Genomic DNA, 20,595 nt, shown 5'->3' on the forward strand with positions numbered 1-20,595 from the left:
GCCAAATTTGCATAGAAGATTCTTTATGGTAAATCAAGTTACAGAACAATATTTATAATAATTATTGAACATTTTAGTACGATGAATGATTTTTTGAGTTTTGAAATCGACCGGAATTTGAATATCCATCCTTTACATTGCATATATGTGATTAATGATGGAATCCATTACAATGCGGTGAAATGAGCAACGCCAAACAAAAAAACAAATAAACAAATAAAGAAACAAAAAATCATCATCAAACAAACAAGCACGAAAAACCAAAATCTTTTCTCACATCAATCTGTCAACAGTAGCAAAGCGATATGGTTAAAAACAGTGTGCGCTTAGAAATGAGTTCATTTGATAGAATAAGGACACACTGTTTTTTGCTTTTCTTGTCTTTGTTTCTTTTTACAATGCGTCATTTGAAACGTTAACGATAACAAATTTCCAACTCGATCGGAAATTGCAAATTTATCAAAAAAAGAACAGCGATGAAATACGAGCAAAAAAAGCAGCCAGACAAAGCTATTCTTTCAGAGAATATCAAAGTCGTGCACTAGACAAATGATGAACTATTTTTTGTTTCATTTTTTTTAAATGAATTATGATATTTGTGGGTACTATCATTTAATTTATGTTAAGGTCATTTAATCGATGCAATCGTGTCTGTTATAAATTTTTCGCAAACCATTTCAAGTCGTTCGTGAAGCGTGTGCCTTTTTTTACTGCGGATGTTGTCATTGTTTTTGTTAGCATTTCATGTTGTTATTTTTTTGTTTAGATAAAATCTCTCCTTCTCTCACTTGTAATTCAACCATATATTAAATTTCAATGCAAGGAGTGGAAAAAATGATCCGTGCGCACATCGAATATGACATTATAAAATGTATACGATATAACAGTGATTTTTTTATCGTTGCAAAATGTATTTTGACTCTTTTCAAGGAGTCATGCAGCGACTTGCAATTTCATATTTGGGAACGAAATTATTCTCTTTTATCACACATATACATATATTATGTCAAATATGACAACGGCATTTCAAAATGAAATTTTCAATATACCCGAAGTAAAGGAGCGACAAATAGGCAGAGAGAGAGAGATGGATTTAGACACTGTGCATTATACACAAGTGTATTTCCTGTCTGCCCGCATTTCAAAGCATTGCATATTTTGTATTGTTTATTTGTCTTCAGAATAAGCGTAAATTTGTTTACATGTTACGACAATATCGACGTCATTCTTCTAAAGGCGCACAATTGTGTATCACAAGAGTTTGAAATTGATATCACATCATGATGAAAAACATTGTAACATATCTATTTTAATTCAGTAGTTACAAAGAAACCTTGATTTAATCTTGTTTATACATTGTGCATAGTGTTAATGTTTTATAATTGAAAAACCACCTCGCAAATAAAAATATACGGTGCGCAATAAAACTAAAAACCAAACCAATTAATGTAACATGATCCTCTGCCTGACATAGTACATGTACACACACACACACCCACTGCTAGAGCAGTTGCTGTTAATCGTTATATATAGGCTACATTAAATTTTCGATGCGAAAATTTTCAATTTTATTTCTCATTTTATGAGACGGCGCCAGCCAGATAATTGACCATTTGATTGCATTCACTCGTGCACAAATGCATGTGCAAAAACACCACATCGCAATTTTATCATCGACGATATTTATATAAATTGCCATTTTTTGTGTTTTTTATAACGGTTTTTAATTCGTTCGGTGCGTGTATCATAAAAAACCTCCTCCACCTGTGTGATTTAGCACTTTATCAATGTTTCCTCTCCGAATGGAAGACCATTTGTGAACGCAAACGTCTCGACCGATTTGATATCATCTTTTGATCGCGAAACCACATCATTTATATCGATGAAATGGATCTAGCACACGTATTGACCATTTTTCTCTGTCTTGCTCTCTCTTCATCAGCATCATCATCGTCGTTGACTTCGTTGCTGGCGAAAGTACAACGTTTATGCAGACGCTGTAAAATAAGTGCTTTTATGACGCACGACGGTTATTGCAAAACAGCATTTCGATCGACAGAACACATTGATAGTTTTTCTGTTGATCGTCGGTAAAGACTTCAATTTATGTATATCATCGAAAGAAGACGTATTAAAAAATAACACTCGAGCCGAAAAAACCAGGAAAAAATTCGAGCATCGTACGACGAATTACTCACAGATTTAATTATTGGTGATTATTTCGAGCGCGTATCCAATCAGACGGGGGCGCCTTATTTCAAGGAATTTAATTAGTCGACACGATTTTCTCTTTCCATCTCTTGTAAAATTTTCGAGTACCTTGTAAAACAACAATTGTATTTCAAACCATATTTTATATAGCCGATATGAATTTTACGGTTGGACTCCACGCTGCAATCAATTCGAATTCATTTTATATTGATTTTTTGCCACTCTAAATTCAGTAAATATTAACATTTATTTGTCGCTGTCGTTTTCGTCGCTTCCTTGAATCAATTCCGAAATGATAGTTTTTTTTGCCAAAAAAAAAAACAGGAATTTTGAGACGCTATTAATATAGACTAATTCATTGCATCTTCATTTCAGAATAAAATGCAAAAATGAAACGAAAGCAAAACAATTTCAACAGCTTATCAGAGGTGCTACAGGTTTTTGACCGTTAAAATATTTATGTGGTTGTTTGCACTCATCGCAATGCAATGGAGATTTTTAATGGTGCCGAAGATACCGACAGAGACACAAATGAGATGAATATGTGCTCAAACTGTTGGTTCATAGTACTTCTTTTTAATTTGTTGAAAAACATTTGTTCGTCACACAAAAATGAATTCAGTCTCTTTTTGAATTGAAATTTGAGCTTGAAGTGGGTGATGCGAATAAAAGTGATGAAAATGAAACGAGCAAAAAAAAAAGTCGATTTGTAAAATAGAGAAATGATGTATAAAGGCTGTCAGCAAATATTTAATGAAGAAATTGTTCATATGCTCGGGGGTCGAAAACATTAAATTATTCAAATGGAACAACAAAAAAGCTTTTGGTATCGTCAAACAAGCAACAGTATTTTTATGTTTCCTTTCTCCGTTGCTGTAAGATAATAAATGATGAAAATAGAAAAATGAATTCGGTATTAAACGTGGACCAGTACAAAGAAGAGAAAAAAATGTAAAAAAATATATAAGATTCTTCATTAGTTTATCATCACTGTGAAGATGCTGCTTTTCTTTCCATTTTTGGATGTGCTACGGGGTAATCGTCCGCTCAGACGAGACATTTATTTGAGAGCATGTGCATTATCCATGATAAAGTGAGAGAAAATCTTTGCATGCACAAACATTACCAATAAACTCTGCAGACATATCGAGTTCATTGTATCATGTATTTATTACGAAGGACATTGCTTCACTTTAGGTCAATGAAATTCGGAATATTCAAATGAAAATTAATGTTGTGTAATCCCATCAGTGTAAATACCATAGCACGGTGCTTTTTTGGATCTCTTGTACGGTCAATAGTCAATCGAACATTTAATAGCATGGTATTTGGTAAGTACGCAGCTATGACACATCGTCTTTTATGTGTTTGTGTACTGACTAACTTTAAATAAAATGAGAATTGGATTATCAACAAAAAAATATATGCAAACACAGAAGCAGTTCGTTGTCAGATTGTCACGTCGTATCCGATATTAATCGATTTAATATTCTGTTTACAATCCGGAACTGTTTGCGCTCTTTCGCAGAACAATTATGACATGTGACAAATGTATGTATTTTGCCATTTTATTGTTTTTGTTGTTATTCGCACGCGCGCACATTTTTATTTACTCGTCAATACTCGGGCTACTGTATAATAAACGATGGTGTGTTTGATATTCGAATGCAGTGCAAAATCGAAATCGTTGAAGGATTTTTCGATTTGTTTACTTTTTTTCTCAAGAAAAAAAAAGAAGAATCGTTACTATTCAGCGCTATTCATATTCTGATTCTCTCTATTTTGATGACACACAAAGACAGAACTATTAAGTGGCCCAGGCAATAGGCACGTACTTTTTGGGTAAATTTCAACGTTGGAAAAGTACACACTTAAAATTCTAAGTAAACATTACTCATTTGTACGAAGGTTATTATTTCGGGCAAATTCCAAAAACAAAAACATCACTTCAAACCGAAAATTCTTCCATCAATTTTTAAGCGGTGTATATACAACATTCAAATATTTTTTTTTTATTTTTATTTTTAATTGCATTTCGATAATATTACATTACTTTTATTCCTCTAGAAAGACGTTTTTTTAAAATGGAAATAAATGTCTGGCATTGATACACAGTCGACGCAACGTGTTTCGTTTGTTTGTTTTGAAATAGTCAGTTGTGTGTTTGTACACATTGATGCAATTGTTCCATTTAATGTTTGAATTAAACTTTTGCCATTTAGTCTTCATCATGCGTGTGTGTGTGTGTGTGTCTACTTCAATTAGCGTATATATCAAATAACTTACAGGTGAGTTTAGGGATTCCATTGGATGGATTCAATCAATAATTTTAATGTTAAGTTCAAATGCGTCTTTTATTTATCGATGTGACATTTTACATTGTAAATGTCATCAGTTGCGTTTTTGCAATTTGTGTGGTTGTTTGTTTTTCGACATTACATGTTTTTTTTGCAATTTTCGTGCATCACTCTTTTCTAGTAAATCGAGTGAGTGGAAGTATACAATGTCAATAAAAACCAAGCAATTTTGCAAAGGCGCGCTTAACATGAAATGAAATTGACGTTGTATTTTCAGAAATCATTAAAATTGCCCTTTTCCAACAAAAAATACAATACCAATCAGCCGACGCGATTCTTTTGGCATTGCTTCAATCAAAAATTTATTCCTTTGATTTGTTTGGCCGGTACTACAATTTTTTTAGTAGGTAGAACTTAAGTGTCCAATAAAAATCAAATATTCATGAGCATTTGAAATGTTCAAAATGAACATTTCTTTAAAATAATGAGATTTCAGAGAATGAAGATGATCTTTTACTGACTCTATTCGGTCGAGTTAATATTTCTATTGCAATGTTATTTTCGTTTTCTCTTCAAAATGTGTAGAATTTGCATTTTAATTTCGATTTTCGTAAAATCATTGAAAATCGATATAATATGCAAGTGAGAACATCTGTTTAGCCCGAGATGGGGGCATGACAATGACTTCAACCTTTAAATGCGTATTCAATCGATGGCAATCGAATAATGTGTAAACACTTAGTGGGATATATTCAACTTAATGCGATTTTGAATTAACTAAATGAGAGATATAATTTGCACCCGGCAAATCGAAAGTCGCATACAAAATTGAGCCTTTTTAATTGAGCTGATGAGCATGTGTGTGTGTGTGTAGCAAATGTGCGTCAATTAATGAGCTATTTTTAGCACATTTTAATTTCAGCATAAAGTGTGCGTATTTCATTTATTGTGCGCGCTTTGTGTAAATGCATACGCGCTTGTGTGTGTGTGTGTGTGTGTTGATGATTTTGATTTGATAAATGAAACAATTTAAACTAATTAAGTACGGTTGTCAATCATCAGAATTTGTATTGTCGTCGCCTTAATCTTTTTTCGTTGTTGTTTTTGCATATCCTGCAAAACCGGAAAAGTAATCCATTCACATTTTTTTAAATCTACGTGAACGCATGCACAACAGTGACAAGCATTGATAAACGGATCATTTAGCTTGGTCGATAATAAAAAAATAAATAATAATAAACAAACAAAGAAGCGGGCGACGACAGGGGACCATCATACACACACATACACACATGTAAACATTCCATATTTAAATGATTATTGCAATTTGTCGCTAACAAATGACTTGTTAAAATTGCATCGTAAAATGTATATAATGTCAAGCGTTGTCGTTTATTTTAATTTTGTTATTTTTTTTTTCATCATCGCCACCGTCGCCGCTCTTTGATAACGACAAGTTAGTAGCATTAATTTTAACTTCATTCGAATTGAATGCTATAAATTATGAGCGAAAAGAGGCGCACACGAGAGGGAGAGAGTGTGAAAAAAGAATCGCCTTGTTTCCTTGAGGAGAAAAAAAGAGCAATCACAGCAGAGAAATGACAACATAAAAAAAAACGCCACAAAGTAGGCAAAATTTGACTTGATCCGACTTGATTTGAACTTGTGATTGTCATTTGTATTCATTTTTATAATTATAGTATTTTCCAGAGTTAAAAACTTGAGCTTTCAGATAATTTAACTGGACTGAAGAGTTATTGATCTGAAAACCAATGTCAATTGCTATTTCACATGACATATTATTGTTTGGCGAACGAAAATCTCAATACGAATATAGTCAATAAGTTTTTTGCTTGAAAAACAAAGTAATTGTTGGAAACTACAACTGATTATTAATCAGAAGTTTATCAAAAGTTTTTCCAAATGAAAAAAAAGTTAAAATTTATCGTAACAAAAACTCCGCCTAATTGTAGACTCTATTCGAATGGTTATGTTATGTTGTTGTTGTTTCAAAACAATGATGACGACGAAAATGCAAATTTTCATGTTTCTTTCTTACGATTGAATGATTATTGTAAATTTGCGCTAACGTGTGTATTACGGCGCATATAATAATCATGTTTGATGTGTGATAAGCATCTATAAACAAGTACCTATACTTCGAAAGAAGATGAAGAAAAAACATTGCTTTCTAACATTGGCCGCGAAGCTTTCACTAATTTCAAACACAGAAGAACTTGTGAAATGTTATGTTTGAGTCATGAAATATTAAAAAAAACGAAATAGAAAATAATTATAATGGATTTTGTGTACTTACGGTTCAGCTTCGATGGATTTTAATTTGGCCACATAATTTGATGGAATATAACCTTCTTGACGAGTCTTTTTACTGCGAGCCAGCCACCAATCACCCTATGAAAAGAAATAATATAAATAAGAAAAAATTGTGATTCAAATAAAATAATACCGTTTTAAATTGGTGATATTCAAAAATGGAAGTCATAAAAAGTGGCGTTTTTTTTTCTCGAATCGAATGCCAATTCAGAATTTCTTCCACAATCGTAAAGTGTAAATTAATGAGAAGTGAACTATAGTCAAAGAGAGAGACGAAGAGAAGTAGAAAGAAAAAAACAATCGTCAAAACAAAAGAAACCGTGGAATAAATGATCGACTTTGCACACGTTTGCAATGACTGAAACAACAATAACAATGAAAAAGAAGAAAAGAACAACAACAGCACCACAAACTTTTGAACATAAATGCTTGAAAACCTTGAATTTTTTACTTTTATTGTAGAACATATATAATTATACATCTCAAAAGTGACCAGTGCTTTTTTTATCGGTTAATCAACCGAATCGCATTTCTTTCAGCACAATGCGCAGACAATTCTTTTTCGTATATGCAACTAGAGTGAAAAAAGTAAATATCACAAATCCATAAAAACTAAAAAAGTATGTATGGTGTACTGTAAGCAATAATTCTACAAATGCTGCCTTATGTTATGGCTCAGCAAAACAAACGATATATATATATCATGTTGAAATATTAGAAAAGTAGAAGAAAATTGAAAAAATAAACCGAGCAGCACACCATTCTAAACTAAACGGAATGTTATGCTCAATAATTAAAAACAGCCTAATATAGAAACAAAAATACGAAAAAAAACACACCAAATTTCGTTTCCTTTCTCATTCGGTGCGCAATTTTAATTTCGAATTGTGTTCAGCATTCCAAACTGAATGAAATATAAATGTAAATCAAAAACAGTCATGCGCTCACACATCAAACCGAACCGATGAAACAAATAAACAAACGAACGCACACACAAAAAAATAAACATAGAAAATGAAAACCGTAAATTGAAATTATATCGAAAATTACATAACGGCGCATCCCGCTCTACTAATTTGTCGATTGCTCAAATGCAACGGCGATAAAAATTCACTTTGGGAAATCCATTAGAAAATCGACCAATAAACAGACACACAACACAGGCAGAAAGAGAGATAGAGATTGTTTACTCAGACTAGAGAAATAATAACCAACGTTTTTCTTCTATCTCTGTTTCATTCATCTTTTTTTTTTCGTATCATGTTGTTATTCAAAAGCTAAACGGTTTCTTCTTCCAATAACACGAACACGAATTTGCGTAAATCAATTGTTGAAGAAATCAGCCATTAAATCGCGACTGATTGAACGCAATTGGCTCGAACTGCATTTGTTTGTTTAGTCTTTGGTTCGTCTGGTTTGTTTCGTTGCAGTTAGAAAAAACGGTTTGCAATGCAAATGTGACATGCGGCAGAGATGAAATGTTTCCAAAATTAGCCAGAGCCAAAAAGTTTCATTTTTTTTTGTATTTTAATGATGAAAAGAAAATGATTTAAATGTAAAAGTTAAGCATATGTTAAATGATTATTTAGCGACGCCAAAACCATTTTATGTTTTTCTTTCATTTCGTTCGGTTCGATGTTACGCTGACTTGCACAACAAGTTCAGAGCATTCCGCGTGCGAGAAAAAAAACAAACACACTCATTTGGTAACGTATGTGTTTAGGATTACTATTTGCATTCAACACGTTACGATTATTTTTTTTTTTACACAAAATTGACCAGCGTGTTCAAGTTCCATACAAAACATTAGTGTAAATGTGCGCGTACTGTGCGTTTATGTTTTACAGTTCGCGGGCCAGCCACTTTGGATAATAATCATTTTATTTAAATTTGCCATTTCAACGCTTGCTCGCTCTTTTCTTATTCTCTTGTCGCTGGTTGGGCAGTAATTCTTAAATTCGTACGGCATTTTAATTGTAATTTTCGCTGATTTGATGAGGGTACTTTGTGCACGCCTCGGAACTTGATCGAAAGTTCCAAACGTCACACTCTTAACATGTTCACCAATTTTTTTTTTCTGTTTCGAACTTGGTTTCGTAAAATAAATGTACGCACACTGTTTTGCATGGTATGTAACGATTTAGAATGGCCAAACAGCAAGCAGAAAAAATGGAGTACAGAAGAAGAAAAACTAAATAATTATGTGTGCGACTTGAAAGCACCCATTCTTTAGCACATAAACGGAAAAAGACCTAGGCCCAGTTTTGGTACTCATGCTCATTATTATTACCATCAAATGATGGCAAATTGGTGAAGGTGGCGTACGCACAAGAGACAAACACCTGACCGAAGTTACTTGTGAATGAATTGAAATTGTTTTTTTTTTCGGTGAATGCCATTGCAAATATGCGAATGTCTCATGTGTGCAAATTCCATATAAAAAGAATGCAAACATGTTTTACTCACTCGCTCTCGACAATTTTCTTTCAAACACCAGTGTGATTTGCCTCTATGTGTATCATTCCGTTTGGTTCGATTCGCATTTTAATTGTATGACAAATTACTGAATGAATACATGTGTGCGTTTTCAGGTGAGTGAGGTTGTTGTCGTTTCATGTAATTTGTTTTTTTCTTCTTCTTCTCGTACAATACAAATAATAGAAATGAATTTGTCATTTTTAGTCACATTCATTGGTTGTGAGTCAAATATTTTGAATACATACGCTAACCACAACTTTATTGAATTGCTTCTGTGAATTGGTATGACAAAAAACCAGCTATTTTTGGTCGTCAATTTGCTTTTTTTTTCGTTTTGTTTTTCTTCAGATCAATCGTTCGTGTATTTCATGCTACATGCATTTGGTTCGTCTCTTTTTTCCTTCTCAAATTCGCGGATATATTTGAAAAAAAAAAAAACCTGATACGATTTCGATTTAAAAGTTTCTGTTCGTTTCGTGTGTTTTGATTTAAAAAAAAAATATTCAATTAAGTTTCCATTGTTCTCTATTGCATGGCACCAACCGTTATGGTCGAATGGAATCAAAGGCTTTTTTTTTCATTGTCTATCTGAACGTAATGTGTGAGGTGCACAAATAAATCATTTCGCGCGAATCACGTAAATTGAAACATCAAAATTTCCAACAATTTTTATGATTAAACTGGTCAATGTTATAACTTTGGCAGCACAAATATTTCGTGTGTTGTTTGATTTTCGTTTCGCCGCTCTCTTCATCAATTCTCACATGGACAGCGTATAGAAATAGATGCAGCGAAACGAAAACAATGATTTTGTGGTGCAAACTTGATTATGTGCACATATTTTTGAGCCAAAAGAGAAGTACATACGTAAATATAGGACGACGTAACAGTTCGAGTCGAATTGCATATGAAATGTTTCGTTTGCACATGCAATATTGATGCACACACACACACACATACAAAATGTAACATCGATTGGGTTTCCTTATTTAACGAAAACAAAAACTAAACAACAATTCGTTGGTACTTAACGTTATTCAAAAGTCAAGACAGAAAATCAAAAAAACAAAGAAATTCTATTATTGTCGATTTAGTGGTGCTCATTGTTATCGCCAATGATTTTAAATTATATGCCATATATACACGTGCTTCTTTTTCTTCTTTTCCATTGTTTTCGGTTCAATCGTACATTTCTATCATTAATATTGACGCGTTCACTTTTCCTTTACCATGTTTTCGATATTTGTTTGCTGTTTTGTCATGTGGGAAATCAGGAAAATTTGCGTTCATTGTGATTTGATTGGTTGTGAATTGTGTGTAGTAGAAGAATCAAGTATTTAGATCAAAACCAAAATTAGTGTTCGGGAGTCACCGTTGAAATTCGACCGAGCTCTATATGGAATCTATTTCGCACGGGTGTTTACGGTTTTTTTCTTCTTCTTCTTCTTAAAATCGATCGAAATGCGAAGAACCGAAGATAAAACGAAACAAGCAACCTGAGTGGGACGCATCCAATCGTCGAAACACAGACAAACACCAAAAGAAAAGAGAAACATTCAAAATGCAAACCCATGGCCCAAATATTGAATGACACAAAATATTATCTAAAAAAAATTGTTTTTTTTTTTCATCTTATTAATGAGGATTATTATAAAATCTGCCAACATAAAATTATGAAGAATGTAAATTTGTTTCGATGGCAAATGGTAATACATTAATCCACATTGATCCGATTGAAATGTGCCTCGGTTGTTATGGTTATTGGTTCGATTGCAGTTGTCATTGGTTTGATGATTCGATTGTGTTCGCTTGCATTGCAAATTGACGACAGAATCATGTGGAAAACGGTCAACTATGTGTCATTGTTGGACAAAAAACCTTAATAGAACCATTTTCGTCCATTTATTATAGAAAAATCAATTGACAAAAGCAATAAGCTGAAAATTAATGAACGATGATCGTTCCAATCGATTGGCTTTCGCCATTGTTTTCCAGAGTAATGAACTCACTCTGACAAAATGCGAATCTATTTTGCAGCATACATTGCCATAACAATTTTCATGTATTTCGTTGCGGTAAACAAGAAATTTTGTTACTGCATTGAAGTCGGCACACAATGGTCATTCGGTCGGCCGATGTTATTTTTGTGTTTGCATCTTTGCATCGAATTAGCCACACACCGGCCCAAATGCCATCGCCAAATGAACATTCCGAAAGACGTACAAACACACGGTACCCAATTGGAACATCCATCCGAAACGAGAACATATGTACAGTGTGAAAATAAACGACATTTTTAGGTACGTACACATTTTGGCCTGAATGTCTCGTCACATGATTAGAAAGTTCAACAATACTAAAGATAGATATATATAGTGTGTGTGTGTGTATGTGGTGTATTGTTAATAACCAAAACGATAACATAACATAAAGAAAAATAATAGCGAAACGCACAACAACAAATGACTTTGTATATATCTATAAAATAGAAATCAAATGCTTGAAAAACTGAACAGATGTAGAAGTAGCGCGGCATCATAGAAGCAAAAGATGAAAATCCAACAAACGAATCAATCCAACCTACAAACATACAATTTACATTGAATCTGTCAGATGGGAAAAATGAAATCAGCGTCATCAACACAATGGTGATCAATGTCCGAAAAAACTGACACCTAACACTTTGCTCCAACACACAAACAAAATACACTCATCTATTCAAAAAAAACCAGCAAGAGAATCAAATTCTGAAATTACATCGATTCCAAAGCAAAATCGCTTATGAAGCAAACACATTTTTCTCATTTCGTCAATTGAAATATACATCTATTTGTTATGGCATAGGGGCGATTGACGAACGATCATTGAATATTTGATTAAATTTAGAAGAGAGAGAGAATGTGTTTATATTGTGTGTATGTCGAGAATATGGCATTATACATACAACCAAAAATTACGTGTCTAATTGTCACTCAACTCTGCATACAATAAATACACATACATCAAATACGACACACATATGCTTTTATCGAATACAACAACAATAAAAAAAACATTAAATTCAGCTACACTCAGCGAGCGCGCACCGCAAACATAATATAATAATAACAATATGATGAAAGAATGAAACGAATGAATGACCGTTGCGGTTTTCGAACTTTAAAATTTAATTTGATGTAATTCATTTGAATTCTCATTCCAGGCTCAATTGTAGTGTTTGTCAATTTCACAATTGTTTTCTTTTTCGCTGTGTTTCGATATTTTTTGATAGAGTGAGACACAGAAAGAGAGATAAAGAGTGTGATCGTAATCAGTAACTTTCCGGAATGTGTATTCGAATTTTTTTTTTCTTGATTTGGTATCGTCGGGGGATGTATTTATTATTTAGTCGTCCTAATTCGACCGGATTTGTTGACATTTTTTTTTTTTCAAAATGAACATGAACATGAAATGTATTTTTTATGTGACAGTTTATACAATAACCTTTGTGTCTTGCCCTGATTCAATTCAATTGCATACGATTGAAATTGCAAGCATATACAGAAACACAAATACACTCATACGTAGAATGCGATTGTGAGATGTTTTGTTTTGTTTTTCTCCGAAAAAGGAAATAATATAATTACCTGTGTATCGTTTAGAATTTCCAAGTGTTCGCCTTTGCGAAAACTTAAATCTTCATCGGTCCGTGCATCGTAATCATATAAAGCGACGAATATCTTTGAATTTGGTTGAATTGGTTCATTTTCGGTGATTATTGGAACGGGTGAAACAGGTGGCGTTGGTTGTGGTACATTTGCAACATTAATGTGATCGTCATGTTGTGGTATGCTTCGTTCACCTTTGTCTTTGTCTAAATCCTGTTTCTGACTACTGAAACAATTTCCCATTGTGCTATTTGGTAATTCAGTCGCGTAAATGTAAGAGAGATAAAAAAAAATAACACACAGAGAGAGAGACACACACACACACAATAAACAGCAACAAAAAATTAAAAAGACACACTGCAATCACTTTTATTTATGCACGCGGAATAGCGTAATTTTCTTTGCGCTATAATAGATTATTCACTGTGTATTGTGATTGTTGTTGTTGTCGTTTACGTTCGTTGTCGTTGTAAGTGACGATGCTTTTAATTTGTCTATCTCTCACTCTCCTCTGCGATTATTTGCTCGTTTTTTCTTCTTAATTTTGGTCCAGACTACGTAGAATGCAATCAATTTTTTTAATCAACACGGGTGAGATATAATACACTATACACCAGTTCGCCACATTGGGTTAGAGATTTTTTTTTGATTTTGAGAATCGTACACAAACTCTCACACTCGTGAGAGTGGATATCGCACCAATTTCAATTGTATCAAACATTATATTTGCCTCTCATTATAATCACCGATGGTATCGCAAAAATGAAAACACCAGAAAGAAAAAAAATTAAACAACAAAAAATCAAATCACAAATACCGCAACCGATCTTCTTTCTTTATTTATTTTTTTACATAAATTTTTCGATTTGAATTTATATATTTATTGTAAATAAATACAATAGATATAATTTGAATGTTTTTGATACAAAAACGACAAGCAAAGAATTTTTTTGTGTGTTTTTTCTTTTTTTTTCTTTTAATTAGAAGAAACACAATGAGTTACTCTCTGGTATATTGTATGGGTCTTTTTCTTTAGCTCTGTTATTATGACTGAAAATGTAATGGCGACGAGTGTTTGGATTCACTCAGCTAGTTTTTTTTCCTCTTTCATCGTATGACTTAAACGAGACGAAAAAGAAACTATGAACAAGCATTACAACAGAGACAGATACATGTAGTACTACACCCATTCAACACACATACTTTTACAATTTTTGATTTTGCTTCTATTGTGTTATTGGTATAGATATGAATGTTGTAGCATACATATTGTGGTATTTTTGTGCATTAGCAGGGCGCGATCGCAATATGGCTGACACATATACACACCGATACCGATACCGACAATCACATAGATACAACACTCACTCATAATGTACATGGACGCGCATACACACGCATCAAAGTATTTTCCACAATGAACCAATCGTATGAAACACCGACACACATTTCAACGTTTTCATGCTCGCCAACCATGTATCAGTTTTCATTGAGTAATATCCAAAATGGTTTATGTGTATTGGTACATGACTGTGATTTACAGTATCCGTCAATCGGCTACGTTTACACCATACAATCATTTTGTTCCAATGACAATCATTCCGTTGATAACTTCATTGCAATTTTAAAAATAATCACAAAAACTACAGAGATTATCGGGTTATTTTGTTATTGTGAAGTTGATGAGAGTTATTCGGGGAAAAATCATTCACAACTTGAAATAGTAACGAATTATCGACATTCACTTTTGAAATAAACATTCGCTTTTGATGAAAGTTCATTTCTGTTTGGAACAATGGAATTGAAGATGTTTTTTTTATTATGATAACAATTAGTCCAAGTCAAAAGAAAATTGCTTCTTTTTCATCGAAATCAAAACTGGAGCTAAGCTTAATGTTTTGGACCTTTTGATGTAGCAATTACTGAGACATTTCACTTAAGAATTTCGTTCGAAATATTCGAAGTAATACGGTTTACCCTCTATAAGAAACTTTTATACTTTCATATTATTTTTTTACATTTAGATAACGAACACACATTTCAGTCATGATTATTCGAAATATTTTGGAATATTCTTGGAATTTTTTCTGTAAATACTGCAAATGATATCGAATAATATATATGCGGCGCTGCAACGATTCATATGTGTGAAAAGACAATTCTCCTTAATAAAACAAGTGTTTTCTTACATTTAAGTTCTTTTTTTCAATTTATTTATTCAAAATCGAACAAAAAAATCTGTCGAATTTTCTGTACCAATGGATTTATTTGTATTTTTCAAGCTTCATGTCTGAGATTTTATAAGTTGTCGATTCAAAACTGAGTGAAATAGAAATAAACGTAAATTTTGGATTACAATTTGAAGTGGAAATTAGAAATAGATACATGTATAGTGAAAATAAATACATGCAATATATGTTTTGATAATTTCGCTTGAAATTAATCCAAGAAAAGCTTAAAAATAAAATGTCAACGAATTTTTTCAACAACCAAACCGAAAATATTTAAATATCTATCGGTTATCAAATCAAATCGCATATAATTCGGAATATCTGTTGAAAATGTTAAAACTCTCTTGAATATTTGAATGGTTTGTTTTGCTTCAATCGGTATGAAGTTGGTGTGAATAGCATGAACGTCAATATGTTTGACAGTTGTGTATACAAACAAGTCGCATGTGTAGAATGCCACTTGTCATTCCTATCTGTAATAAAAAAAGACTTTATTGTTATATTTTCCGTTCAAACACCAAATCGTATCATTGAACAAATGTGTTGAATTGTGTGTACGATAGTTGTCGATAGATTCAACAATTAAAATTGTAATTGTTATCAAGTAAAAGTGACCGAAAACCAATTCAAATGTACCATTACATTTGATTAATTATTGCAGTGTGTAAAATTACGAATTTTCTAAACATATGTACAAATAAATGGTAAAACATCTCCAACTTAGGAGCGGTTTCCGCAGTTATTTCTGCTGAAAGTGTTTTTTCCTTTAATTTTTGTTTTGTGTGAAAAATAAAAATAAATGTCCAAAAAACGGAACTTTCAAAATTTTTTCAAACGAAAACGAATTCGATGAAAAACATGAACTAAACAAAGGATACCAAAAAAAAGTAGTTTTATGTGTGTTTGTTTGTGTGTGAAAAACTAGAGTACATTGATCAACGATCATTCATCACACCGAAAACCAGCTGCTTTATTCAAAATCTGCAGGCTTTGTTTACATATCGTCATTAATGAAAACTCGATTTATTTATGAATAATATTATTTCATGGAATTTTCTTTCACACACTTGAATTGCATGAAAAAAAGAATCAAATAAGCCTGAAGTCTATCAAATATACATGCATAAAGTGGATATTAATTGACAAATGAAAATAGATTTTTGATACATGTATACATCACATGTGTACCCTCATCAATAACGCACAAATATCGTACATACGCACTGCACTGGTGTGCATACGCATTGATTACGACAGCATTGCCAGGAAATAATAGAAATACAAAAATCCATTAAAAAAACACAGACCAACAAGGGGGAAAAGGACTGTGACAAGATCTGAGTATTTGAATGAATTTCAAACGCAAGACGATGAGTACCAGTTACTTGGACGTTCCAATCGGAATTCGCCTAATCCAACGTTATGGTCGCAATGAGAATCAACAAAATCGACTTTTTAGGTAACATTGTTGTTGTTGTTGCTGCTAATTATATCAATTTGCGCGGTTTTGTTTACTCAATAATCCATACGTGTAAACATAATCAAATGTATGTTATATCAATTAATTATTGTTTCACAGATATAAATTCTCAGTTTTGGCACTCACATACGTGGCATACACATGTTATCACTTGACACGAAAGCCAATCTCGGTTGTAAAAGCCGTTTTACATCGCAATTGTTCATTGCTGGAAGCTCCCAAACAGGTGACAGATGCCACAAATGAAAGTACTTGGTGCGATTATGCACCGTTCGGTGAGTTTAACAATTTTCATAAGAAAGTTATTTCTATCGATTAAAATAATTCACAAGATTTAAAATTGTAATTTGGGTCCCATCTGTTAATAAAAATAAACAATTTCACCCGAGAGTACGTTCGATGACGCAATACATCTAAGCAAATAAATTAAAATGAGATTACGAAATTATCTCATTTGTCGTATACATTCACGATTTAAGACAATAATAAAATCAACAGAGACGAAGAAAAAGCGATTGACAGCACGTTTCATACCTATATGGTGTGCACATATATCAAGCACATCATGAATCTCACGCACATTGAACTTTTGATTTTAGCATCAAAATACAAATAACTTTTTCGTCCACATACAATGTTGATCAAAATGACTAATGACAATCCAAAATGTGTAACCTGATCTCAATTGAATTGAATACCATTTGTATGAAAAATTTCGAAATATTATACGAAACCGTGTTTGCTTTATCATATTCCTATGAAAATATTGCAATTATTGCAAGGGCAGCGCAATTGAAATGTTTTCATTTGTTTTGCTCGAATTTTTGCTGCCGTTTACAATTTCAATTATGATTAATTTGTTGCAATGCAAAATAAACAACGTTATCCAAATAAAAACACAGCGATAATTCAGTTCGGTCGTGTTTTTCAGACGAGGAGAATTTGCATTTATTAACTTCGTGAGAGATTTTATTTGAGTTGATATAGTATATAATGACTCATTACATGGGACACCAATTACATGTATTTCGATATGCACAATGAAAATATCATTAATTTTTTTTTTACAAATCACTTTCCTCTTCAAACAGATGGACCCGATTCGTCGGCGTTGTTGGGAACATTAGACACTGCATTTCTGTTGACATATGGAATTGCAATGTTTGGATCGGGTTTTGTTGCCGAACGTGTATCGTTACGATATTTTCTCACATTTGGAATGCTATTTTCGGCCATATTTACGTATATGTTTGGCGTCGCCAAAGTTTATGATATTCATTCATTTTGGTATTTTGTTGCTGTGCAAGCGTTGGCCGGAATGTGCCAAACGACCGGTTGGCCCGGTGTCGTAACTGTGGTCGGAAGATGGTTTGGCAAATCAAAACGTGGTCTCATATTCGGCATTTGGAATAGTCATACATCGATTGGCAATATATTGGGTTCCATTGTGGCTGGATATTATGTCGAACGAGATTGGTCGATGTCATTTATAATGCCAGCATTTGTAATGGGCATCGTTGGAATCATTTTATTCCTATTCTTGGTTGATTCGCCCGAAATTGTTGGATGCCAAGTAACACGCGGTGAATCTCGACGTGGCAGTAGTACATACAACTATCGTAGCATAGAAGATGGCATCAATGAATCAGATGAAGATGTAAATATTCGCGCAAATTTACGCAGTGAAAATGAGCTAAACAACGTTGTCGAACAGGTATTACAAAACTCATATGCACTTTCATGTTTGTTTCATTTTATTTTATTGTTTACTAATCTTTGAGAATTAGACGTTTTCTTATTAAAAAAAAACAATTAACATTCCCTTCTTGTATTTACTAACTTTATAAAAAAGAGTATTTGTTTGTTCATTTTCTCACTAATTTGGTATTTTAATAACCATGTTCTTAGTTGGTAATATTTAAATGTATTCATTTAACAAGGAATTTTATTCAATTTACGCCCAATTTTAGGACGATAACTCAATTCGAAATATCCCTGGTGATGAAAATTTTGTAAGTGCATGGTCACAGAATTGAATTTTTGACTTTTTCTTTAAAGCCATGTAAATCATTTGTAAATTTATCATTTTTTTGTTGATTTGGTATTTGATTAACCCCTAGAATGTTGAAGTTTAATTTGAACGAAAAAAAATCTGTAACAAAGTAGTAAAAATGTCATTTTAAATTTGATTTTGAATCAACAGGAAATAAATCATCGGCCAACTGAACGAACTCCAATGATTGGTCAACGTCGAGGCTCTGATGTTTCATTCAGTGGAACTGGCAATCATGCAGCCATTGGATTTGGTGGTGCTCTTCAAATTCCGGGCGTTATTGAATTTTCATTGTGCTTATTCTTTTCGAAATTAGTGAGCTACACGTTTCTCTATTGGCTTCCAAATTACATCGAACACTCAAGTAAGCTATTTTCTATTTTCAAATGATTCTTTATCAAAAAACAAATTTCATTTACAGCCAGTCTCGGTGCACAGGAAAGTGCAACATTATCAACACTATTTGATTTTGGTGGTATTTTGGGTGCAATTGCAGCTGGTATGATATCGGATTACAGCGGAATGTCAGCATGCACGTGTACAGCGATGCTTTCTTTGGCCGTTCCCATGTTGCTTGTTTACCAAAAATTCGGAGCATTAACCTATTATTTGAATATGTTATTATTGTTTTTCCTCGGTATACTTGTGAATGGGCCATATGCATTGATTACAACGTCAGTTAGTGCTGAGCTTGGTCAACATAGTTGCTTGGAAGGAAATTCAAAAGCATTGGCCACAGTTACTGCAATCATCGATGGAACTGGTTCGCTTGGAGCGGCTGTTGGCCCATTTTTAGCTGGTTTCTTTTCGGCAACCAGTTGGGAACATGTATTTTATATGCTTATTATGGCCGATATTTTAGCAATGATTCTTTTATTGCGATTGGTAGGCAAAGAAATTTCCAAATTTAAATTAAATCCGCGCATCGATTGACATCGTTAATCAATTTATAGATAGATTTTTTAACAAAAAAATGAAAACAAATAAATCACTGCACTTTTGACGTGTTCTCACATTTCGCATATTCATTGCCATTCAGATATAGTGTTTGTGAACACGTGAAAACTTAAACATTTCTTATATATAAATATGGAATCAATTGTGATGATTATAGACGACCAAACGAGAAGAACAAAAGAATTGACATTGACTTAGTATAAAAATGGTACCGAAAATGTGTCTTCAATTGTTAACCAAAACATTTAAACGCATCATCAAAAAACAAACATACAAGGGAAATGTACGAACCCGTTTTTTATGTTTACAAAACGTGTTCAACTTCGTTTTTCTTGTTCAAACACATCCGTGATGTAGTTTATTGAAAAATAAAATCTCATATCTAATGTTGAAATTAAAATAGAAAACGCCACATTATTATTATTATTATGCAAATTATTATAATTCGTGATTTTTTTTTAGCATTTTTTTCTTTTTCTCTCCTTTGTCGATTTAAGATGTTCCATTATCTTTTTCAATTTTTTTCTAATTCAATTAAAAACAAGTCTGTAAGTCATAAGTTTTATCGAAATTTTCTGACAGAATATAGTATTTTCCGAAACAGATTTAATGACAAAATTATGGTGTTTCATTTATTAATATACTCCATTTTTTGAGGGTACTACTTTTCAGGAGATGCATAGAAAGTAACGAACATCTATGGATTTATAAACTAAATTTATATATATAAATTCAAAAAAGCGATCACTAGTTGAAACCGTATATTCGAACGTGCATTAGCAAATCGAAAGAATTTTCCAATATTTCTGGTGATGGGGAACCACGGAAGTTCCTACAGGGATCAAAAGTTCCCAAAAATGCCGTTGTATAGCTCCTTCTCGTCTTCTGAATTCGCTATTTAAATGTC

At 32.8% G+C, this 20,595-nt stretch overlaps 2 protein-coding genes across 3 annotated transcripts in view; one reads left to right on the forward strand and one right to left on the reverse strand.

Annotated features, from left to right (window-relative positions):
* The window catches only part of LOC116345470 (tyrosine-protein kinase Src42A), a 47,204-nt gene extending 33,382 nt beyond the window's left edge, over window positions 1–13,822 (reverse strand). Inside the window, exons 1-2 of the mRNA XM_031774883.1 lie at window positions 12,947–13,822; window positions 6,826–6,920 (exon numbers count right to left, since the gene is read on the reverse strand). Coding sequence (XP_031630743.1) covers window positions 6,826–6,920; window positions 12,947–13,210 — 359 coding nt within the window. The 5' untranslated portion in view covers window positions 13,211–13,822. The remainder of the gene's footprint in view (window positions 1–6,825; window positions 6,921–12,946) is intronic.
* A 1,808-nt stretch (window positions 13,823–15,630) lies between these two features.
* Window positions 15,631–20,135, forward strand: LOC116345472 (glucose-6-phosphate exchanger SLC37A2). 2 transcript variants are annotated; one of them, XM_031774887.1, is made up of 6 exons: window positions 15,631–16,657; window positions 16,778–16,953; window positions 17,770–18,392; window positions 18,649–18,690; window positions 18,882–19,095; window positions 19,153–20,135. In XM_031774887.1, the coding sequence occupies exons 1-6, from the start codon at window positions 16,548–16,550 to the stop codon at window positions 19,662–19,664; spliced, it is 1,677 nt and encodes a 558-aa protein (XP_031630747.1). In that variant the 5' UTR covers window positions 15,631–16,547; the 3' UTR covers window positions 19,665–20,135. The 2 variants fall into 2 exon arrangements, with proteins under 2 accessions (XP_031630747.1, XP_031630748.1); XM_031774888.1 differs by lacking the exon at window positions 18,649–18,690 and having other exon boundaries at window positions 15,633–16,657; window positions 19,153–20,134.
* The last annotated feature ends 460 nt before the right edge of the window (window positions 20,136–20,595 follow it).

The sequence above is a fragment of the Contarinia nasturtii genome, unplaced genomic scaffold (assembly GCF_009176525.2).
Source record: "Contarinia nasturtii isolate CC-2019 unplaced genomic scaffold, AAFC_CNas_1.1 Cnas_scaffold_1240, whole genome shotgun sequence".
Classification (NCBI taxonomy): Eukaryota; Metazoa; Arthropoda; class Insecta; order Diptera; family Cecidomyiidae; genus Contarinia; species Contarinia nasturtii.